Here is a 26,287-nt window from a genome sequence, read left to right as displayed (position 1 = left end):
TGAGAGGCATCTACAGTTTTAGGCTTGGAGCAACCACCCAAGATTTTGGTTAAAAATTAGGCAATTATAATATTCTTACCAAATTTGATTGTACGTGTTTCACACATTATATAGATTACAAATATACTGATGCGAAACGTGTCATCTGTAAAAACATAGTGATCACTTCTCAGTATGGCTACCACAAATCCAAAATTGAATGTAATTGCATGAAAATAATTTGTCCTGTCACATACAACAATGTTAATTGTTAGAAGTGTGAAAACAATGATAATGATTTAAAAAAAATCCTTTTTTTCATCACAGTTCATCTGCCGGATGGTTAATATAAGATGACCCTTGTAAATCAAGAGTCAACTATAGTGTAATTTCACAGTTGAAAATTTTTGACAGATCGGTTAATATAAGATGACCCTTAAAAGAAAAAAAAATCCATGTCAAAATAACAAAGAAATGAAAGGATTGATTGTATCCCTGACAAATCTATGCGCGATTCTTTTGTAAATATTTTTTTGTGTATCTAGTTCTAATCTATCTTTTTTTTCAATTGATGACAAAACATTTTCATCAGTGTCAACACATTTCATATTATTGATATATCTTTAGAAAAATTTCTATTGTGCCTACACAAAAAAAATTAAATAATAAACAGTAAACACTAAAGATTATACACATTTCACTATAGATAATATTACAGTCGAACTTGGTTATTACGAGGAAGATGGGACCGACTGAATTTGCTCGTTATAAGCGTTACTCGTTATATCAGAGAATAGATATTTTTAAATGAGCGGTCACACACAAAAAGTCACAATTCAAACAAAAATATACAATTAGAATTTTTCCCCGAAACAAGCATGGCATTCATAAACTACAAAAGAAGTTGTTTATTGTTATGAACGCTGGTAGGTACCTACTGACTTCACAAACCTTAGATTTTTTACTTATTTCAACCATATGCGTGGATACTTTTTCAATATTGTCGGCGAAAACACCAATTAGGTAGGTACTTAGACACTTAACTAGTGTCATAAACATAATGCGATCCCGGCGGCATCCTGTTTGGTCGGATTTTATTGCTTAGGGTCGAAATATTTTTAAACGATCGACACATTAACAGTTTTAAGAAAATTTTTGACGATCTTTTAGCTCGGTATATCCGATAAGTTGCTCGTTATAACAGTGAATAAATGTATGGAGAAAATCATAAATTAAAATGTCAACGAATGTTTCCTCATTACATCCGAGATCTCGCTATATCCGTGATCGTAATAACCGAGTTCGACTGTATTATGATTTGATCTTAGGCTTTTGAGATTCTATCAGGAAAAGTATTCCCATTGTTATTATTAAGAGTAATTAATTAAAATTGGCTATTATCACAAAAAATTGAACAGCTTCTTAAATAAAAAAAGCATTTAACGAATATTAAATTCAAAGATGCCGACCATTTCAACAGTCATAAATGATTTTATTCCTTCTAATTAAAACAGTTTCAGTAGTTAGTTGATTAAGAAGTATTAGATATTTTTAAAAGTATCTTACAGATAGAGAGCGATAATATTAATAATCTACGATGGAATAAATGAAACTGCTACCTTTCAGATTGGCATTTCTATTATTCTGTAGGAGGATCATCAGAATGACTGTTCTTCTCATTGAGAAAATATCAACCGATACAATGAATAGCAAAATATATATTGCGCATGGAAATGTATGTGAGGTTGTGGAATACTCTGGGCAAAAATTTATTTCAATTATGAAAACGTCAATAGACATTTCCTTTGAATAACATGTATAATATATTTCTTTGATTTTGGCAAATTTTTTTTTCGACTGGTTAATATCGGCAAGAAACGATTGAATTCATCAAGATGGTTTCGCTTCAAAAATCGTAAGAGGCGGGATCGGATCGGGCGGACTGTGAGGGGGCAAAGAGAGGCGGGTCGGACGAGGGAAGGGCGGGGGGAGTGATGTCGCCAGGGGAACTATCGTCGGGAGACAAGGGTGATGATCTGCTGTTGGTGTCTGAGGCGGCGCTGTGTTGGTCAGCCAGAGTGCACTCTGATGCGGAGTGGTCATTGTCAGCCGCGCTCAAGTCCTGATCATTATCAGCGAGACCGTCCTGCGCCGGGAGGGAGCCACCGCCCTCTACGGGACAACAAGCTTCAGATGAGTCCGGCTCTGGGGATTCGCACTCCACACTTCTCGACCGGTCTCCTGGCCGCTCTCCCCGCTCTCCGCGGGGCGGTCCAGAATAAGCAGAGCTTTCTGGCCCGACGCAGTCACCCTCGCGATTGCAGAAGAAGTGATCCCCATCAGTTTCCCTCTCAGCGACAGGCGGATAGATCCTGCCGGTCGGATTGCAGGTTCGGAAGACGCCCCGCCCGCGGCAACGATCATCAATGCAAGCCGCCGTGCAGGCGGGATATGACGGGTCATCATAGATTGAAAAGTCCAAATCGATAACCTTGTAGTCGTTTCTCCCACCCGTGTTAGCCACCCACAGGGGCAGCCAGCGGTTCACCATGAGCCACTGCAGAGAGCCTTTCGAGATCCCTTTGATTCCCGGGGCCGCACCCGAGGGGCCGGCTGCTGCCCGGCTTCCTTCTTCCAGGGCACCCTCGCCAACGTTTTGATATGTTGGATCCGCATTCTGATAGACCGCATCGGGATGCGCTCGTTCGATTTCGCTGTTTTGATAGATTCTCTCAGCATAATGGTAGATTCTGTCAGCCTCTACAGCTTGATTTTCGATCCGAAAGCGAGGATTACCCTCGGTGGGGGCGCGGGGAAGAGCAGGACGAGAAGTCGCGGCACAGTAATGGTCGATATTCCCGCACGAGGAGCTGAGGTGGCGCTCAATGCGGCCGATCCCTGACCCCAGGACCTGCAGCCGTCCATAGGTGTTTCCCAGCCGACCATAAATGCAGGGTGGTCCGGCCCCCACAGTAGCGATTGGGGTGGGGGCAGCCCGGGGGCACGTACCGCCGCCTCCGGCACCCGCCACCGCGTCCCCTTCCCGTTCCACTCGACTTCTATCATTGAATTCCAAGGTCTGGGAGTTGGAAGGCGAGCGAGGTGTTCGCTTTCCAAAACACACGTTGAGACTCACGGGCCCGGGGCCGCTCGTCTCTCCACCCGTCGGAGATATCCTCGCTTTCCCTTTCCCCTTTCCGGAAAATCGCTTATCACCAATTTTTCCGGTGGTCTTTGGAGCATCGTATTCGGCGAAGACTGAGCCGCTTCTGGAAGTGGACTGTTTGGAATTTTTTGACCCTGTTTTAAACATTTTGAATCGCCAATGAGTGGGAACAGTGGAAGCGGAGCCTGAAGCAGGGAGCTCTTCCAAATTCTCATAAATATTTTCCGGTCGGTCCAAGCTGCAGCTGGGGCCGAAGACGTGTCGAGGCGGAGACTCCGGTGCCGTCCGGACTGGGTCCGCAATCGTAGGGAGGGTAGGTCGCGCTTCCACTCGGACAGCTTCGACTTGAACAGCGTCTTGGGCGCTGCCTGCCTGCTCTGGTGGTGGGTTGTTGCTGTTTCTGTGATTATCGTCGCCTTCTCCATTTCTCGCCGCATTCCCGTTAACTAATCGTCTCCCGGTAGAGGATTCTCCTCTTCCCCCTGCGCCTCCCTCCGCCCCGCCCTCTTCCTCTTCTTCCCCTTCTTGAAGCGAATCGTTGCATCTGAAAACGAAACATCTTTCAATAATGGTATATATTAAAAAAAAATATATATATATATATATATAAGTATACCAATATATAACAGACTATGGGCCGTATGTATGAGATTCCCAAATTCTTTATAAGCTTTTTAACCAATTTTCCATTGAATAACGTATAACACTCTTTGTGACGTAAGCGGTCTGACGTCACGCGCCATTAAAAATGGCTGCCTCAGCTGTCACTTTCAAATGTCATTTTAATTTTGCATTCATTGCAACAAACGTTTGGTTGAGGCCCTTGTTCGTTTTGTAGATTCTGTAAAACATTTGCGAACTTTAAAAACAGTTCCTAGTCGTGCTGTTTACAAAATACGTATAATTTTGATCCCTAGTCTATAATCTAGATAGTAGGTAACTGATAAAATGCCTCGTACCTAATTCGCTTGCAATATTTCTCATGGAGACATAAGATGGACTTACGTAAGATTACGATAAAATATCTCCGCTAAACCACCGCAAAAATATGTACCTACTGCTGTATCTAGCATTAAAATATACAATTGCAAGCATTCTGCGTTCTTCAAAATATTATGGTACCTACCTACCTAGTTAATTATTGTAAGATAACTGTAATAAACAAGGCACAACTCTCAAATACACTGGAAACATCAATAGTGTCATAAGGTGATTGGTATAAATGATAATATTATACAGAGATCATTACATATTATTGTCTAAATCATTTGCATTTTCTGTCATTTATTCTTATTCTGTTTTGACATCTCATAATAATTGAAGTGAAGTTAGTCAGAATAATATCTGTACCTCAGAGGCAGACGGATGCAACTCCGTTTTTGGGGAAAATGAGTTTTTTTAAGAATCGTCATGCTAAAGGCTTTATATATTAGTGGCAGAGAGATGAAAGTCCTAATCCAAGATATGCGTAGCATAAAGATGCAAATGCCATACCTACCTTAGAAGCAGAAGGATGCAAATCCAATAAGATAAAATTCTCTCAAACCGTCTGCAATATGTGCTAGACGAGAACCAGCCAGAGGAACGAGCTTTTGAGGAGGATACAGCACTATGGACCATATTATCCAAGTCATCAGAGAAATCAGTGCGGTAACAGGAATACAAGCTGCCACTATCCATGGGTTATTTTATAGACTATGAGAAAGCGTTCGATTCCATAAAGAAATTTTCAATACTCGATGCACTCAGAAATCAAGGAATCCCCGGGCGCTATATAAATATTTTCAATAATATATACAGTAGCGCAACAACATCTCCATAAACCATCGCGCATTTCCTATCAGCAAAGGAGTTCGACAAGGTGATATAATCTCACCTTAACTATTTACAGCTACATTTGAAGACTTATTTAGACAACTTGACTGGAATGACACGGGTCCCCATAAATGGAGAATACGTGAGTCATCTACGCTTTGCCGATAACAATAAATAGTAGTTTGCAAGACTCAGAAGGCCTCCAAAGCAGAATGCAGTAACTCGCTGGAGTAAGCAACAAGTAGGCTAGAAAATAAATGTATCAAAGAATAAAAGAATAAAGTCATGTTCAACTGCTTTGAGGGCCAAAAAGAGATCCTCATCAATGGCATTCAGTTCGAACAGGTGAAAAACTACATCTATTTGGCACAATAAGTGTCTATAGATGGATGTATATTTGATGAAATTGTTCGCAGAGTAAAGCTAGGCTGGAGTGCTTTTGGCCGCCTGAATAATTTCTTCGAAAATGCCTAAAGTGCAAAGTGTTCAACCAGTGTGTACTTCCCGTAACCACATGCGTGTGAAACATTGAGCCTAAGTAAAAGAGAGATCCAGAAACTTAGAGTAGCACAACGTGGTATGGAAAGGTGCATGCTGGGCATAACACAAAAGGACAAAAAAAGGAATGAGTGGATAAGGGAATAGACAAGGATTAATGATGTGATAGAGTTTGCTAAAAACCTCAAATGGAAATGGGCTGGAACATGGCTCGAAGAAAGGACAATCGTTGGACAAATTTAGTCATCCAGTGGTATCCAAGAGGTAAAAAACATCCGCAAGGTAGACCTAGAGGCCGCTGGATCGATGAAATGATAAAGTTCTGCGGAGAAACTTGGCAACGCAACGCACAGGAATGAGAGAAGTGGAATCAGCTTGGAGATGAGCGAGGCCTTCATCCAGCAGTGAATAGATTCAGGCTGGTGATGATGATGATGACATAATAAAAATTTAAAAAAAAAAATGTGTTTTGCTTTGTTATATTTGTACCTATAAATTTTTTCAACTTATAAATTGTTTTATTTTGGCTAGGTAAATAAGATACAAATCCACATTAACAAAATATCTTTAGAGGCAGAAGGATGCAAATCCACACTACGTTTTTTATTTTATTTTTTTTAAATATAAAATTGTACTATATTTATTCCTTTCTTACATATTCCAGAAGTACTTTAATTGAATTAGAATAAAAAAAATAATTATCATTCTATGTATATTTTCTTAGAAGTTATGAGTATTCGTTTAAAATAAAAATTGTTTTTTGGCTCTCCTGAACAATTGGATATTTGGATTTGCATCCGTCTGCCTCTGAGGTACAGATATTCAGTATTGCCACCAAATGTATTCAGTGTTGCCACCAAATGAAAAAGTTTACTGGCAATACAACCTTTCGTACAGTAGAATAATTATAAAATACATGTGATAAAATAGCTGATAAATTATTTAAAGTTCATAATAATTATTCATGTATAATTATTAAATTTATATGGTACCGTTCGCACACTTTCAGACACATTTACAATTTCAAAATTTTTAATTATTTATCGGGGAATGAAATTTTATAATACGAACACCATGACACATGAGATGTCACATTCGTGACGTCACTTAACAGCTAATTACGTTTGTACTCATGCATACAAACGTACAGTATATAGCCTATAAGGTTTTTGGGAATCTCATGCATACGACCCTATAAAACCCAATGATAGTAGTGAAACAATCACAGAAACATCCAGGCTTTGAGATAATTACATAAGTGTATTGTTATTTCACCGGAAATCAAACACAAAAGCTCCCGGATGAGAAGCCAGTGCCTTACACATAGGACTATAAGGGCCACCTGCTGATGTTCTTACATATAAACAGAAGGAAACGTTGAATGATTGCGATTATTGTAATGTACCTGTTTGGGGCGGGCGGGTCGTTGCGATTGTGTGGGCAGGGGCAAGGCAGTGGTCAGGCGGGCGATAGAGGCGACAGGGGAGGCAGGGCGCGGTCGATGATAGCCACACCTGCGTATGACCTTCCTGTCGACATGCCACTCTCCAGCATCGTCCAGATCTCCGTTTTCGGGTTGTACACCTGCACACATTACAAACCCATATAGAATATACAATCTATATATGTATGATAATGTACACATTAAAAATAGTTGAAATCGGTGTGCATGAAAATATACCCAATAATAAATAAGCTATCTAGCTAATAAATACCTGACTGATGTATGTATATTTTATTGGTAATTAATTGAGTTGTTAGGTATAGAGAAAGCATTACTTTGTTTGTTTTAGTTTCAGGAGTATCAATTTGTTGATAACAATGTTTTAGGATGTGGTGCATGATGTATGCGATGATGAAATCTTATTGCTAGACAACAATGGATGGATTGTAATGCGAACTAGATTGATGCAATGCTAATTTGTGGGCAAGACATGTTGTCTAGTTGGCTTTGGGTACTAGAGAGAAAGAATTTAGTTTATTAATTTGTCCTTCAATAATTATTGCAATATGTATTAAGTGGGTGAAACGTAGCACCACCTGTGAATTATTATGTGTATCGGGTTACTATTATAACAAAAAATAATCTTTACACAATAAAAAAATATAGTAGATGAATAAGTAATATTTTTTATACTCAATTATACAGTAGGGTACATACTGTCTCACTCCAATGTCACCAAAACGCATGTATAAATATTGAAGCAAGCCATTTGTTACACTCTAAATTTTAATCACTACGACAAGAAGACCAGCTACAAGCTGCGAAAGAAATTGGAAGGTATAAGAAAGAGCTGAGAGACATCAACATAAGAGCACGAAAGTGGCCTGTAAGTGTCTAGCTACTCCCGTTACTAACATGCAGTATTATGGATTAGAATTTGATTACCTCGACAGTGTTGAGATTAGAAGTGCCGTCGTCTCCGCCGATGACATAGAGCAGGCCTTGGTGTGGCAGAACACCTGCGTTGCGGCGGCAGGTAGCCATGTCGGGTGCGGCCCGCCACGATGCCGCGCCTGGCCGCCAAACCTCCACGGAGCGCCGCACCAGTGGGCCGTCATGCCCACCTACCGCATACAGGACGCCCTCCAGCACGCCCACACCTGACGTCGTAATAATAACCAATCGATCAACAGACAATAGTATTCTTTATTGTAGTATTTCATTCCATTTTAAAATTTAATGATATGTTTTTTTTTCTTTTATGACATTAAATTTATTCTTTTGCAGCCAGTACAATTTTATTATTTAAAAGTGAATCTTCTATACGTGCGATAGAGTAAGTCCGGTTGATGTGTAATGAAAAACCGTCACGGCTGATTCGAAAATGGAAAATAAAAAATGCCCACAGTTGGCCTCAATCTACCAACATTTTAGTTGACAGCCGAGCGCACTATCAATTGCGCCATCGAGGCTGAGGTAAATGTGAAAACATCAATAAGTAAGGTTCGGATACATATTCAACTATGAAGAATCACATGTTGGATGATGTGGTATATATTATCACTGTTTTCATATATAAAAAATTAATTTACAATATAGATAATGTATCGTAATGACCTGCACCGCTGCGTCTGGCTGACATATCAGGAACGGAAGTCCAAGTGTCTGAGGAAGGATCATAACATTCCACGGAGCTCAAACATTGGCGACTTGCTCCATCGTACCCGCCGACCTTCATGAGAACATACATTAATTTAATTTATCATCTTCACAATTTGTGAATAGCAATTTTCAAAAAAAACAAACAATTTGTGACAAATGAGATACTGGGGGAGGGGGGGGTGTATAGAAAATGTGACATAATTTCAAAAGGGGGAAAAAAGATTTTGCGAAGAAGTGTGACAATGGGGGGAGGACGATTCAAAGGATACATACCGAAAATTGTGTGATATCATTTATGGATGATCGCAGTCAAAAATAAGTTGAATACTAACCGCATAAAGTTTCCCTTGAAGAACGGCAACTCCCACGGATGAGCGCCGAGTGGCCATAGACGCAAGTGGTCGCCATGCTCCGACTCGAGTGTCCAATACCTCTGCAGAACTCAATCCTGTCGCACCATCGAATCCACCAACCTATTAAGTAAACAAAAACACATTTAGCTTTGACAAATTGCATACATACAATGTGTATGACACAAGAGCTTACACTTACAGATCTAGTTTAAATTGGATATGACTTTTCAATTGAACTGAGAATGATTGAAAACAATAAAATATATAATTTTGAGAAACCTCAGAAACATACCTATTAGAAAAAAATCTAGTTAGATTGAATAGAATTCGAACTCACATCTTTATTTAAGTGCTCTTATCCTTTGAGCTATCGATTTGCTCATGACTTATGCGAATAAGATAATTCTATCTACGCTATTGGAGAGAAATTTTGCCAAGGAAAGGCAACCAACCAGCTTTCTGATTAAATCATGGTAACGATATTACTGACATAATTTATAGATGTGTCAGCAGTGGCGGCCGGTGACAAGAATATGAGGGAGTGCAAAAAAGACTCACCTATTTATGCAAAAAGTCCATCTTCCATCGATTTTGAAAACATGTCGATAACACGAACATTAAAGTCTGGTATTGACGATATCAATTGTTTTTCTATACTTAACATCGCAAAAGCATTTAGCCTGTCTTGAGTCAATGTGTTTCTCAAAAATGACTTAACCCTTTGTAAAGTTGAGAAACAACGCTAACTTTCCACTGAAATCATCGGAATTGTACAAATTATTTTTAATAGGGTAACACTTTCGCTAAATACTTACCAGTAAATTATTATTCGTGAAAAGTTGAAGTATCAATAATGCTCCAACAGTAACGTAGAAATCTTCTCTACTGTATTAAGTTTAAATTTGTCATGTTAACCACTCTATCGCCGAGCGCCCGCCGGTGGGCACTTTGTGATGTCATTCACACGCCACGCGCCCACCCATGGGCGCTTTGTTTTAAAATCGTAATGAACGTGTCTAATTATTTTTTTTAAATGAAAGACACCTCCGAATATCCCAATGAACCATACACCACACAGAAATATTCATAAATCAAAGTAGTTATCAAGACAATACGATCTTTGTATCTAGGGCTGACACATATGCCGGCGTAAAATGACATGACATCACTGTTGGACAATTTTTATTATTTGTTTATGTAAGTCTTTTCTAAGTGTCTAGAAACGAAAACGGCAATAATTGATGAAGAAACGCCTATTCCACTTGTGAACAATGCTGTTTTTGTTTCTATAATTTTTAATAGCCATAATAATTTTACGACAGGCGCCTCATTATTCATATCCATAAGTTGAGTGAATAGCTTAATTTTTACGACTTCCATAATATAAAATTAAAAATAATTTACCCGATAAAAGTTACAAGTGACAAGTGACATGGGTAGCTTTGTAATGCGCTGTCCAAATGAAGCAATACTTTGCCGCATTTTCGAGCGAGGCGAGACGCGCCAGACGGAAATCACCGCGAGTGCGGCTTGTGTGGACATCGCGAGACTCAAATCGTATCATGTGGGCAAAACTTTATATGTATGTATTGCAGTAGTGTTTTATTATGATTTCCGATAGAATAATATTAGATGCATGGTTATATTTGCCACTTATTTATCAAGTAATATTATATTTTTGTTTCATGTTGAGCGCGTTTCAGTGTGCATTTCATAATTTTTCTAAGTTTGTAATATTATTTCGTAAATTTTCGGTGAATTTTATTATTCCTAAAATAGAGTACCTACCTATAAACATTGATAGTGTGTAATAGATATATTTGTGTGTTTGTGTTTTGTCACCCTTCAAAATGGAAGATGATCATAATAATCCTGAGCAAGAAGCCGATGATATTTTATTTTCGACACAAGAATCCGAAGATGAGAAAATTATTGAAATAAAATAAAAAATCTAAAAAACACTATTATAGAATTTTTGATGAGATGACCCTGAAAATGATGACCGTGAATAGTGATGACCCTGAATAGTGAAGACTGAATTCTAAGTGAAAAAATACATCAATAATAATAAAAGTGAAAAAAATACTTATATATAATATAATAATATAAAAAATAATATAAAAAATAAATAAATATTGTTGGGTGACAGCCCTGAGTGAAAAATATATCGTAGTTTTCCATGAAAAATTAATACAATCTATGTTACCATACATAATATGTGAGTATTACTATACATTATATATTTATTTCAACTTTTTCTATTTTTTTTAGTTTTTTAAAAATGTGTGGCATATAGGTGTTAATTTGATTTTAACTCTTGGCGATAGAGTGGTTAATAATAATTATTCATTATTTATAATTAAGTATTAAATTACCAGATTTTAAAAAATTCATTTACTAAAATATAAAGCCAGCCGGCTAGGTAAGCGGCTAGCTCTCTTCAGTACACATTTTAAATAGACGTATGATTTTGAAACGATTAATGTGAAACATAGCTGATAATTTGGCAAAATTCGGTCACGTTGTTTACGGAGCTCTAACTGTGACCACCAATTTTTAAAAATTCATTGCGTGCGGCTGCGTTGTAGATATGTTTCAGGCGATGCTTATTTACATATTCCAAAGTTTTAACGTTGTCCATTGAGTAATAAGATAGTTATACTCTTATTAGATTGTAAAATTAATCTAACAAAATAAATGTCACCTCCACGCATTGCCAATCTGCCCCTATGTTGAACGTCGAACTGCAAAAAATGAAATAAACTTTGCAACGAAGGAATTTCGACACATGATGAGTGACACGCTTATTGAATATATTTAAGCCAAAACGTCGATATTGAGTGGGAAAAATCAATATCTTCGGTATTTTCTTGAAAAATCAGCCACGTCAGATTCAAATCGCAGAACGTTCCCGCGATACGACAGTGCTGCGATCTGTCATATAAAATCGCAACTTCGATTAATGAATGCATTGTCACGATAGCCACGATGACGTTATTGAATTGAATCGTCGATTTATACTCGAAATTCCCATTGATGTCATTCTGCCGCTACGGCAGCTATCCCGGGTAGGGTTGTATCGAAGTATTAGCACATATTGTGATCCGAAAGCAGTCTTGTATACTTACCCACCTATAAAATAGATGATGCGCTGATGTGAATAATAATTGCTTCATGAATTCGACTCGGAAAATTAATTCCCATTAAACTATAAGACAGTGGGTACCTATCGCCATACTACCTACACAGTTACCTACCTAACGATAAGGTAAATGATACCTACCTAATCTCAAAATGACCAGGAAAGAAATGGGGCGTTATTATCGTACTTACCTATCAAAATAGGTACCACCTAATCTCAAATCGACCACGAAATGGGGCCCCATTATCGTTTCAAATAAGAAAAACTATAAATAGGTAGGTAGGTACCGTTCAATGAATGAATACCTAGCTGAGCTAATAATGCCGGCCAATGTAAACTGTCATCCGTTTTGATGTGAATCGCTAATTAAAATAACGATGAACAATAATTCCACTTGTAAAATTCCCATTCAAAGACAGTACCTATGCTCCATTTTCCTTCTTATTGACTAGGTACCTACCTACCTATCTGTACAAAATAAACGGAATAATAGATATCATAAGTCATATGTACCTACCTACTTCAATGCGACAAACACTAGGATAATTAATTGTTAGTAGCTACCTACCCACCTACGTCTACAATTCTACACCTAAGTACCTACCTATTCATTCTCAATAACAACCTTTCTGTGAAATACCCACCTAATTAAAATCATAATGTACCTGAGTTGACCATTTCAACAAGCTGAACTGAACTGTGTGTAATACATCAAATTTAAGATACCTACCTATTGAAAAACGCTCAAAATCTCACTAATAGTAATAGGATAATCTCAAAATGAAAATAAAAAAATTAATCCACCGAAGTTGGCATAAAAATATCGGCGAAATCGGGAGCGGCTTACGTTGATAAATACTACCGTTTGATAAATAAGTCGGGATTATGATTCAATTTTTGCACGTCATGCATCGACATGATGTTGGTCATTATAATAATTAGGCTTCCAACTATATCTCGACGCGTGGCCTAAGCGCTTGTGTTGGAATATTTATATCGGTCAGTGTACATTTTATTGTCCGAACGGCGAGTTAAACTTTGTGTGCTATGGCATTAGGTACACACAACCCCCTGAAGAATTAACTTGGAAAACATCATTTCGAACGAAGACTCATGTAGTCTTATAGAACTTTGTTGGTTTTGATTCTACTAGCCTCATTTGTTGATGTGAATTTTTAAATGTATGCGTGAAAAATAGTGTAAATTCAAGGTACACTTTGAATTTTGCTCTTTGGCATGTCTCACCGATGGAGGTATGTGTGTATTAGTCGCATCTCATTGGTGTAGTTACGTATGTATTGGTAGACGGTGGCGTTAGCCGGTTAGCGCGTCGAAAAGATGTGTATCACTATTCGAATACGCGCGGAATTCAAAATGATTGATTTCGTATAAATTTTCGATATCGCATTTTTCTGAATACATGGGGGTTTTATATTATATATTTTTATTTAATCGATGATGGGAGTGCAGTGCACACTATGCTCCATTACTAGAGCCATCCCTGTGTGTCAGGTGTTTCTATTTTTTTTATTCAAAGAATAACTGACAAGATTTGAGAATGTAACATTCTTTATTGAAGATATATAATTTGGTAAAACACCTCAGAGAAATATTCATTCATGACGTTGACGTCTTGCACTTGAGATGACCCAAATGATGCTATGCAAACATTAGTGTATATATTTTTGTACGGTGTTAAGTCATGGACCCTGAGAGCAAAGAAGTGGAAGGAAAAGGTATTTGAAAGGTGGTATTGACGCTGAATGCTTCGTATTTTTTTGAATACAGTTGGACGCCGCACTGTTGTAGACACGTAAACAGAATGTAGACGAGGAATTTTAATTAGTTTCTATCTACTACTTAGTAGTTTTAATTCATTTTACTCTTAACATAATGTTTTTTATTGCGGATTGAGAATTACCATGCCTAAGGCTTTATATAAAAATAAAAAACTTGTTTTTCATTGGAACTTAAATATATGCACGATTAAATCATTATATACGTGTGCATATTTAAATTCTCACCAACCATTCATTAAATCATAATATAATAATTTAAATATAAATAATAATATTAAATATTTATTTTAAAAGTACCTATAAGTACCTAACGTCTATTTATTTTCGAATTGCGTGGCGTCCAGTTGTCCAGGTGCCAAATCGTCCTAGACCCCCTCTGGAGAGACTGTTTTTGGTTTTAGGTGGTAAGAAATACATGATTTCGAAAAACCTAAGTGTTTTTTCAAAAATAAAAATCGTAAATCTTTTGTATGTTCATTATTGAACAACAAAATATATAGGAAGACATGTCATTCTTCATATATTTAAAACAAGATTTGTTTCAGAACTTTACCGTAAATGTTTAATTTGTTATAGACAAAGACATAATAAAATTAGAAAAACCGGGAAAAATAATGTTGGATGTGTATGCCATGCTGTAGTATGTTATATCGAGGGTGTAAAGTTGTAGGAGTGTAAGGGGGATGTATGAGCAGTAATAATGAAATGGATGACTTACAGCATAAATACAGGATTCAATGACGGCGACACCGAGTGTGGATCTTCTGGCGTCCATGGCGGGAGCGGCTTGCCACGTGTCAGTGGCAGGATCGTACTCGTCCACCGTTCTCACTCGAAGGGAGCCGTTGAAGCCTCCCACTGCATAAACTCGACCCTCAACCACGCCTAAGCCCGCTCTGGAAACAAAGCAACGGTAATAAATTAGTTTTAATACATAATAGAATTGAATGTTATGTAATAAATATAGGGCCAAATGCAAAGACGTCGCCGTTGTGTAAAACTAACTATTTAAGAACCATAATGGTCATCACTGATATTAATCTGAAAGAAATTTAATTGGAAACGGAAACAATCCGTCAATTTTGAATTAACGGGATTTTGCTGTAGTTGCTTAATCAGTGGTTTATTTGAATAAATGCATGACAGATATACATGTCCACACCGTCTGGACAATAATACTTGAATTGTGATAGTAACACTACATTAGTTGACACATGCATACAAAAAATGTCAGACCCGTTTCACTTTTGAATAAGGAGTTGTCCAAATATAATATGACGTCACACCCCTAATTGGTTTGATTTTATGTGATTTGTAATAATCAAGATAGAGGGGTTTATGAAAAATGTGATGTCACAAAACCAACAAAATATCTTTTTTTTCAAAGGATAAAATATTCCTCCCCAATTATGATCATGCATTATGCTTTAACTCATACAGCGCTGACGACACGGCTACCGTGTCCGGCATTAGATATAATTAGCGTGTTATTTAAATGTGGTAATTAAATATTAATTAACCGGTCAGCAGTGAATGAGTTTTAAAAGATTTGTTTTATGTACTATAACAGTATGTATTAAACAAACCTGCAGCGCCGCGTGATCATTTCTGAAGCATGATACCAACGTTCTTGCTGTAAATCGTAACACTCTACGGATCGAATAGCTTTCGGTGCCTGCCCCCCAACTACCAACAGTACCTGAAGACAATAATAATACATTAATTATTTTCATAAAAAAAATATTTACGATTGTATTCTACCTATGCCTATGTTAATCTTATGTTTATGTCCTATTTAATGTTTCTGTTTTGTGTTAATGACCTTAGGAGCCCCGACAGGTTTGCGAGGACGGCAACGGGGAGTGGCAGCGAGCAGTCGCTGCTCTGGTCTCAAGAGATGATAGGTGAGAGCTTCGATCAGAAGATCTTTGCAACGGAGGTCTCCTCTCAGCGCCGGCTCCGTCTGCACACGGCCCACCAGGCATTCCTACAGAAAACAAATCATCCTCTATATATTTAATTATGGGGATTGCATGCATAATTTCAAATTTATCTTTGGAGACTATAATATAATGATTATGTACACAAGTTTAGATTTACTAGTCCAATAATTCAATACACAAATATTGATAGTAAATTGATAGTTGAGAAATAATATATTGGTGATATTATATGGTAGATGAATACCTGTGAAAGTAGCGGCAGTCTGACGTGCTCCATCAGGGCATGCAGTTGAGTCTGGCGCTGAACCGGATTGTGAGCTGCCCACTGCAGCACACTTTCTAGCACCTGAATAAAACCGAGTCCGCCATTTACTTATTTGTGAAGTACTGGAAATATTTGGTGAATAGAGACTGATCCACGCACATCGAGATCAAAACATTATCATTACATGTCATGCATTATTGAGTTGATCCACTATTACTATTCAAGATATGAGTCGCTTAGTAGCCAAAATAAAATTAGTTTTGAATGTAGGTATATATGTGCTATATCGATAGGTCTATCAGCCTATCTCAAGCAGGAGATTCAAGAAAGTGTTTGATGAATCCAGACATGCAGAAATATACTTGGTTACGCCAAGAGAGATGTTTAAAAATTGCTATTCCAAACCAACGTTATTGCTGTATTTTTTTGAATATTGGTGTCTAATATTAGATTTATTTTCGTGTGTCTTTAATATTAATTCTAACAGTTTTCGTGATAAAATAAGCTATTATAATATCTGAGAGTACAAGTTTTAATATAACTTGTTTTGTGTCGAAAAATATAATTATTATTTGAACTCTCATAGGAACTTCATATTTCGGTAATCATTTTACGTAGGTAATGTCCCTTTGAAGTGGACGAAACCAGTCTTGACTAATATTAAAATAACGTGATTATTGTAAAATTTGACTAATGTGAAAACTGTACTACATAATAATACGTACAGGCGGACCTCGACTTACGAACGTTCGACTTTCGCACAATTCGCTATTTCGCACATTTCAAAAAAAATCGTTTTTTAAAACGTCGCGCTGGCCGTGGGGTTAAGATATACCCTTCTCGCTCGCTCACAAGCAAGTGCATTTCTTGCGTCACTTGCATCCTGCTCGCACCCGTCACTTTGCTTGTGAGTTAGCTAGGATAGGTGGCTTGCGCAGAAGCGCGTGCGGGCGTGCCATGTTGTGCGTTTTGCTAATTTTCTTCTTTTGAAATATTTTACCCTAAAAATTTATAAACATGAGTGAGAAACGGAAAAACTGCAGTGTTGATACGAACAAAAAGAAATCAAGGACTTATAAACTTCACATGACGTTCTGATTGCGGTGAATCTTTTGCTTCAATCGGACGTTCGTATGATACAAACAGGTCTACTACGATATGTTCAATTTTGAAAAATAAAAATAAAATTAAGGAATACGTTCAAAATTGTGGAAATATATTATCTTTAAAGGTTGTTTCTAAAGGACACGGCATAGTTATGGATGAAATGGAAAAATATTTGTCATCATGGATCGACGACCAACATCAAAAAGATGTCCTTCTGAATATTTCAATTATTCAAGCGAAGGCTCTTAGTTTGTACAAAGATTGGAAGGCTAGAAAAAGAAGATTCTAACACGATTTTTCAAGCAAGTAACAGTTGGTTTATATTAAATTCACTGGAAAATCGGCTGATGCGGATAAATATGCTGCAAAAGAATTTATTTCCTCATTATCCAAAATTATTGAAGATGGAGAATATTCCTCTAGCCTAAAAGAGGATTAGAGGAAACATTGGATATAAGTACTCACCTTTTCTTCAGATGGAACGCTGAGTCGGTCGCTGCTGATGAGACGGGCCACTTGTTGCTGAGACAGAGCCAGAAATTCTTCACACTCCACCACTTCCCTGTTTGCAAAAACAAATAATAATACTCATATTTATTAAGAGATAAAACGTTTACTGAGCATCTATAGCAGCGGTTCTCAAACTTTTTAAAATTTCCTGCGTGGTGGTCCCTTTAAAATTGTTCGGCTCGCGGACCCCTTTAATAAAAAAAGAAAATCTATATTATTTTAAAGAAATTGGGGGCGCCAAATACTTTGCACAAGGGTGCCACATACCTACGGCGTGGCACTGCTTATAGGCTGTTGTGAAGAAAACATTTTTTACAAACAATTATGTATTCAGAAAATATTACATGTTATGTAGTCATTAAATTTAAATAACAATTTTAATGGGATGGATGCATCTACTATGCCTGAACCAGTTCTTCTATGTTTGGCTTTGTTTTGGCCAGTGCAACTCTCATGTCATTTGTCGTGTATAATCTATTTCAAGATTTTGACTGATAGTAAGTAGTGTAGAAAAAACCGTCTCACACTCATAGGTGGTTGCGAATGGAATTAGCACTCTTAGAGCCATCTTTGCAACGTCAGGTTAGGACTGTACCATTTCAATCCAAAAATCACTACAACATGTTTCACAGAAAACGTGTTTTACACCCCATCATTTTATCTAATCAATAAACTGTTCCTGATTTAAATTGTCCTCCGAAGGCAGATCACTAATGGAGAGTACAAATGGGTTATTGATAAAACAATGGTATTTTTCAAATTCTCATAGGTCAGGAAAATAGTAAGAAATCCAAAACCCAAGAAATGTTACATGCATTCCGGGATCCCGGGATTGTCAAATTGTAATCCCGAAATTCCGGGATCCAAATTTTAGCTCAGGATTGGATTCCCTAATAAGTACTTTACTTACTCCTTATCTACTCTAAAACTAAAAATTGATCCTGAACCACAAATCTGAAAATGTGGTTACTCCTGATCGAATGATGAATGATGACCTGAATTATGTGATCCCAATAAAAATCATTTCATTCATTCTACTTCATTCATCATCGTCTATCAGACAAGGTCGATCCACTTTCAGATTAAGACCTCCCCATAGCTTCTTTCACTTTTCTCGGTCCCTAGTTCTACGCTGCCACGTAAATTCGCAGAGTACTCAGTGAGTTTGTCAATCCGGTAAGTTTTAAGGTAGCCCTGCGGTCATTTAATGCCCCATGAGTACCACTATATGACTACATTTGTCTAGTGGTTATCCACTCGCCAAGTGACATGTCCGGGCCATTGTCATTTGATCATTTGTCATCATATCACGAACTTTTTTTCTGCTTATTCATTGGTTTCTAGGTCTTTCCATATATTATGTATTCATTCTCTCTCTTGCTAAAAAATCCTCAAAGGGAGGTAAAAGCAAGTGTCATTGGATAGGTTCCTTGCTAATCCAGTGAGCCAACAGATAGCAGTGATTCCGTTAGTGACAGTAAAATTCATTCTACTAATTAATAAATTTTAAATAATAAAGAACACGGAAAATTGGAAATTCGCAGTAAATCGAAATTTTCGCGAAAAAGTAGTCCCTCGAACATTATTTTCATGTAAAACCATACCTGTAATTCGATTTTGGAATTAGAAATGATTTCAGAGACCTGAAATGTAAAAATATTCAATAAATCGTAATAAAGTACACTATTTCATGAGACAGACATTGAAAATTGTGACAGACTTTCCATTAATCCTGACATTTTATGACACATTAACATATCAGTGGCACAACTGCACTCCACTCAAAGGTAAAACGATAATTCAGTCAGTAATGTTTCAGGGCTGTAGGTATTTAATTGTTTACTATATTTTCACATAGTTTTACTAGACAACCGATGCCAAACAAATTGGGAAAATAAAGAATCTTTCGTATTTTTTATAATTCTAGCTCAACACATACATGGTGGTAAATACCTACCTACATTACTTGGTAACTTCAATTAATGGATTAATGACGCATGATATTTGCACAGATTTTAATTTGAAAGAATTGATCAAAAATTTAGTAGGCACATCTATGATCGTAAATGAAATTAATGAAAATCATTTTTTTTTTCAAAATTTTAGTATTTCTTCCCCATACATTTCATATTTCACAATTCGAATTTTTTTTAGATTTCCGGTCCCATGGAATTTGTATTAACGAGGTTTTACTGTATTTAGTATTTATCATTCTTACTTATATGAATATTTTTGGGTTTTGGAATGAATCGCCTGAGTTTCCAATATTTCTTATGGGGAAATTCGCTTTGATAAACAAGTGTTTTGGTTTACAAACACGTATCCGGAACGAATTATGCTCGCAATCCAAGGTCTATAGTAATAAAGCATCGTTTGAGAAGGAGACTTTATTTACAGAATGTTGATAACAGTTAAGTGAAATGGCAAATAATTTTGAACAGAAGGTGCGACGAAATTTCGCACTCGTCGCCAATCGAAGACCGACAGTCGAGGTGTGCGCACATCAATTTGTTTTGTAATGGCGTCGGAGGAATATATTCTTAAATGGTGTGAAGATGACCAAAAAACTTTATGTACTTGAAACAGAAAACATTTCAATGAATATACTATTATTATTACTAATATAATAATACACATAACATTAAATGGATGGATGTTGAATTTTTATGACAAATTATATTTCGTTCGGCACGCGTCATTTGCACAATCCGCACATCGCCTAGTCACGATCTTTTTAGACCATGCTCAATTGAAGTATAGCCTTAATTTTTTCAATCTCAGCACCTCAATTGTAATACATAGAAAATGATATTTACGCAAAGTGTGCTTGAATGTAGCGGTCAGCAGCGTGAGTGAGGTCAGTGCAGGCATGCAGGTCTGCGAAGGCGCGGATGCCCAGGCAGTTGGAAGGGTGCAGCTGTGCCAGCAGGAAGCTGCAGCATCCCTCACGGACTGTACCCAGTTGTAATAGATTGGCAGCAGGAAGCAAAACCTGAAACACACATACATATTGCAATATGGCTACAACAAAATATTCAAATAATCAAAATCACTCAAGCACATAATAGCAGGGCTCAATTAGAAAAATTATCAATATTCATTTTGTTTAACCGACCTGCACATTGTCTTCTGTTATGGTAACTTCTGGATTGTATACATAATCCACGAGCAGTTGCAAAGCCAACGGATCGACTCCCTGTAAAAATTAATTATTGAACTTTACTAAATATATAAAAGAAAAGTAAAATTTAGTGTCAGTAACTAGATACATACATAAATAGTAGTAAAGAATCCGTTCATTCGACAGATTCTAATCACGAGTTAGGCAAAATACACATGTTGTTTTTTAACGTCTGTATGGATCCAGAGTATTGGTTGAGCAAATGGCCGACATCCATTTCTTGTAAAAAAACTTGTTAAGAAATCTCTTCAGGAGGCAGTCGAGATCAGAATAAGATTGTAGAGTCAATGATTAATCAATGAATAAATTGGACCACTAATATTAGTAGTCATCTCATATTGGTGATGAATTGTCGAATTATACCTGAAGGGTGACACGATCACGGCGAGATTCCTCAAATTGAGTGAACATAGCTCTGAAGTAAGGGCTGCAAGCGGCCAAAAGAGCTCGATGGGCGGGGACTTCAACTCCGCCCGCCACCAGTTTGACGTCACACAATTCCCCTTGCCTGAAAATTTTCACACATATGTATACTGCACCAGTTCTTGGAAGAACCGTCCAGAGTTCTACAACTACCTGTGTCAAAATTTTTAACAAATAAAAACATGGCAACTAGAGTAGAGAGTAGAGCTTACAGAAGAAAAATGAACCATGACCTGGGCAACAAACCATTGGTAATCTACTTTATCTGGCAATATTGGCTCTTTTTATTGGGGCTCGAACAAATTATGGACATTTGAATAATATATTTTTTACCGATATACCACATAAGACCCTACCCTACCCTATAAGACAAAAGAAATACCCTTGACAAAAGAGTGATTAAATTGTTAAATAATATTATTGCGTGAGTATTGAGTGTGAATGTCATTATCCGATATAATCAGTTCAATGAAAAACTTTGCAAATTGCTATTCTTTATATTTCAAATAGAAAGTAAAATATCATCTTCATAATAATTTAACTGAAACATGTTTAGGATCTAATCTAGGATTACCGCACCATCATTTCTCGTCGATAAGTGTTCAATTATAAGCCGCAAATAAATAAATTCACATAAGTCAAATGACAAAATAAACATCTCACTAAATTGTGAAAACAAATTTTTTATGTAAATTTAGATAATACATAATATCTTTTAGGTTTATTTACAATAAACCATTGTATAGAAACGTATTTTTTTAACTTATTTATTTCTATCATAATTTTTGCATAAAAATTGACACACAATGTTCGCCATCTCTGTTATAGGGTGAAAAGGTTAGGGTGCATACTTGCGCATCTGACTGAGGGCGTCGAGGGCGGCAGCAGCATGATGATGATGGTGGTGTCGAAAGGAAGCTCCTCCACCGGCCGAAGCGGAACCGCTTCCCCCTCCGATTCCTCCGAGGGCTCGCTGACTGCTCTCGTCTAGCGATGACTGACTCGCGCATCGCAGGAGAAGGCAACTGATGCAAAATTAAACCATTGCTAATTAAATATATTAATAATTATACCAATTCGATATTGTATTTTCTCTCATTTCATCTCTTATCTCATCTGCGTTGTATACTTAACGCGGCGGACTACTGAATTTAACAATCGACTACCGGCGAATTATAGAGCTTGATTTTGTGCTTTCAACTAGTAAAAATAACGGCGGATTATAGTAGTTGTCGGATAATCGAGCGGCGGATTACTGAGAGTGTACAGTATATATTATTGATAAATAGTATTTAACAGACAATTTTATTATTGCTTTAATATACCTAATTACAATATTGTAGAATAATTTATGGCTGTATTTGATTATGAGAAAAAAAATGTTTTTTAAACTATTTATCTCAAAACTGTCTAGACAATTTAATTATGTCTGATAATACAGGCAAGCTTTTAACTAGCATTTAGTCCTTGTGAGCTCAAATATGAAAAAAAATAATTATGTAATTAATGTTTTTATTTGAAACACCACGTGAATTAACATCATTTTGAATAACCTCAAAAACATACATATTAGTGCGATGTACTTTAATTAAAACATAGTTATAAGAATATCCACAATATTAAATTAAAAAAAAATTTCATAGGTACATGTAAATTAGGTAGGTTCGTACTTATCCCACCATTATATAATTATAGTCGAACTTGGTTATTACGAGGAAGATGGGACCGACTGAATTTGCTCGTTATAAGTGTTATTCGTTATATTAGAGAATAGGTATTTTTAAATGAGCAGTCACATAACACAAAAAGTCACAATTCAAACAAAAATACACAATTAGAATTTTTCCCCGAAACAAGCATGGCATTCATAAACTACAAAAGAAGTTGTTTATTGTAATGAACGCTGGTATGTACTATTACTAAACGAAACCCCTAGTACGAGAACGTTTCAAATTCCAAATCAGTAATCTAACCACAAATTTAAGAACAATCATAAATGACCAGCCCTGCAAAACATGGCAACCCCCGATAAACATTGTGAAATAGAATGTGTTCCGCAAACGAACTCAACAGCTGCCCGCTTGTCGGAGGCGATATACCTGCATCCGACCTTGAAGGCAAGGGGGACGAGTGAATTTCACAGTTAGTTGGTCGAATAGTTTCCTCCCATCTCGCACCCGATGTGATGCATCTCCCGCTCTCTTACCAATATGCTCTTTGAAAAAATTCAGTTTCCAATTCATCCTTAAAGAAACCGGACGTGGAGGAATTGTTTCTCCACTGACGCGTCGCTCCTGTGGGGAGCGACGTGATTATCAAATAATCGGACGATAGTTAATAACATTGAATACCTACCGTGAGGTCAACCCCTAAAATAAGATCAGTGTCGTGAAATGAAACCAATGTAATAAGACCAATGCTTGTCCATGTTTTAGTGTAAATAAGTCGTAATTCTGCGCGGAATTAAAAATAAAATTTTTGTATTATATATGTGACTTCACAAACCTTGGATTTTTTACATATTTCAACCATATGCGTGGATACTTTTTCAATATTGCCGGCGAAAACACCAATTAGGTAAGTACTTAGATACTTAACTTACTAATTTAAACGATCGACACACTAGTTTTAAGAAAATTTTTGACTATATTTTAGCTCGGTATAACCAATAAGTAGCTCGTTATAAAAGTGAATAAATTGTATGGAGAAAATCATAAACTAAAATTTTAACGAATGTTTCCTCGTTACATCCGAGATCTCGCTATATCTGTGATCGTAATAACCGAGTGCAACTGTATTTGGTACCTACCTATAATATGGTACAACCTCTAATACACATCTAATTCAGCATTTCAGAAGTCCGGTACGTCCAGTAACCCGGCACTATCTGAGTTTGGTGATTGTGTTCCGCGACACGCGATAACATTTTTAGCAGTTAATGTTGTTATGAAATAGGAAGGTACTTACATATCATTTGAAATAAAATCACTAAAATATATGTATGTACTTATTTAAACATTTTTTTTCCGACCATGTCCGATCCTAATAAGATTATATGGGCCTCCACAGGATGGAGGTTTTTATTAACAGATTTTGTTTTTACGAGAAATGGATGTCAGCCACTCAATGACATTATTAATGAACGACGCACTCAATACAGTAGCTAGCAAGTAAATTCGCATGTATAGGTAGACGTCACGCAATTTCCATTATGCGATATCACACATCGGGAATTTATAGCAATATGACCTTTATTGTAATGGCGTTAGAGCAGTGTTTCTAATGTCAATGTTCATTTGAGCGAACCCGTTCGAACCGAACCATTCGGCAGACCCAACAAAAAGCATCAGGAATTTATAGCAATATCACCTTTATTGTAACGGCGTTAGAACAGATTATGCCATTCGGCAGACCCGACAATAAAGTGAGTGTCATTTTCTTTTCCAGATGATTCGTCCATATTAAGTAATGTCATTGCAGCCACTTGCTCAACCTATCAGGTCTATACTCTGACTCATACACATATTGAAAAACAATATGTGTACCTGCCAAACCCAAGATTACAAAACTTAGACCCACAACGTTATAGGCCGACGCTCAAGCCGCACGGCCATACACACACATTTACGAACTTTTTATTGTTCTGTTTTCTATCTACATTTCAATAATCCGTAAGTATACTTATTTATATTATTATAAGTCTGTCAATAAAACTATGAATTGATACCTGCAATTCGAAAAAAGCTGATATATTGTTGATTTTTTTTCATCCTGGATTCTAATGGACTATTTCAGGTAAGTTAGTACTAAAGAATCCAAGTAACTACCTACTATATCGATGATAAAAAATATTTAAGTTAGCATGTGTAATTTTCAATATTCTATAAAATTATCACAATTTGGTCAAGTTACATCAAGGTCAATAACATAAATCATTGAAGAGCACTTACATTAGATATTAGAAACAATTTATGTAAAATGTAAAAACATTTCATTAAATATTTTCAAGGTATCGTGTGGTCGAGTGTCCTATTCTGACCATAATGATTTTAGATCAACACATTTAATGCAATAATATAATACATCCAAAATACACAATATATACATATAAATAATTGAATAGTTTAATTAAATTACCTATTTTCAATCTAATTGCGCTCGTGTTGAAGAGTAAACATTAATATAATATTGTAACATTTAGCAGAAAGTCATATTATTATGTACTTCCTATCAATAATTAACAACAAAATAGTGGTCCATTGATCCGTCAGTGAATATTGGGCTGACAGGACATTTTTTTAAATACACAAAATAAAACAGTACACAATTTCAATAGAACTGAAAATACGACACTAGTTATTAGATGTATTAGTTACCTTCCTTTCTCCACTCCTTCGTGTGAATTATTTGGCATGTTATCCATTTTACTTGCATAAATAATCACAATGAATACATTGGTCCTATGTTAATTTTGTCATTTTGGCATCCCAAACAAAATACTAGAACGACATAATATATTTGGGCACAAAGGTTTTTTGCAATCTCCGTCTATTTATTAATTATTTCGAATAACTCAATAATAATCCACACTCAACATCAACATAAGTCAAATCATTAATCAAGCCTCTCAGGTGTTTGGGTTGCCAGAATTAACCATACTATAAAATAAAGAAACTGTCAAAAATATTTTTTTGTGTATTTGGATTTCCATTTTTGATTTTCATAAAATTAGAAATGAGTTAAAAGTAAAAAATAAATCCATACGCTGGTCTTTTCAACAACGATAGAATAGAAATTTTTCACAACTGCACATATATTTAGAATTTAGATAATAATGAAAGGAGTTTTACCTACCAATAAAACTCTTATTATTCATGTTGACTTTGAAGTCCTTGAGATAGGGTTTGCTCTTTCTTCTTCGCGTGAGGTTATATTCTATTAATTTATTTTCCTTTTTCTTGTCGTTGGTCATTCCTCCCTTTATATTTACTGGTCATACC

At 36.5% G+C, this 26,287-nt stretch overlaps 1 protein-coding gene across 1 annotated transcript; it reads right to left on the bottom strand.

Annotated features, from left to right (window-relative positions):
• Positions 1-1,833: 1,833 nt before the first annotated feature.
• kel (kelch protein) lies at positions 1,834-25,916 on the bottom strand. Its single transcript, XM_085953261.1, has 15 exons — positions 25,664-25,916; positions 22,139-22,312; positions 21,228-21,372; positions 20,799-20,879; positions 20,500-20,675; positions 17,639-17,735; positions 16,046-16,147; positions 15,681-15,845; positions 15,445-15,557; positions 14,577-14,754; positions 8,897-9,037; positions 8,520-8,634; positions 7,848-8,062; positions 6,864-7,042; positions 1,834-3,689 (listed from the first exon to the last, which is right to left on the bottom strand). Exons 1-14 carry the CDS (start codon positions 25,708-25,710, stop codon positions 6,917-6,919), a joined length of 1,875 nt encoding a protein of 624 aa, XP_085809387.1. The 5' UTR covers positions 25,711-25,916; the 3' UTR covers positions 1,834-3,689; positions 6,864-6,916.
• Positions 25,917-26,287: the final 371 nt, after the last annotated feature.

This window comes from Rhyacophila brunnea, unplaced genomic scaffold (genome assembly GCF_057557595.1).
Source record: "Rhyacophila brunnea isolate RB1 unplaced genomic scaffold, BYU_Rbru_1.0 scaffold_3, whole genome shotgun sequence".
NCBI lineage: Eukaryota > Metazoa > Arthropoda > Insecta > Trichoptera > Rhyacophilidae > Rhyacophila > Rhyacophila brunnea.
Note: the sequence above shows the minus strand (reverse complement) of the source record. Positions and strands in the feature narration are given on the sequence as shown.

Bases quoted from the DNA above. Each gene is read 5' to 3' on its own strand.
- kel (XM_085953261.1), bottom strand. From the start codon at position 25,710: ATGGATAACATGCCAAATAATTCACACGAAGGAGTGGAGAAAGGAAG. The intron at 22,313-25,663 runs GTAACTAATACA...ATTTTGCATCAG, and splicing joins GAAGGAGTGGAGAAAGGAAG to TTGCCTTCTCCTGCGATGCG. The intron at 15,846-16,045 runs GTATTCATCTAC...TGTTTTCTGTAG, and splicing joins GACTGCCGCTACTTTCACAG to GAATGCCTGGTGGGCCGTGT.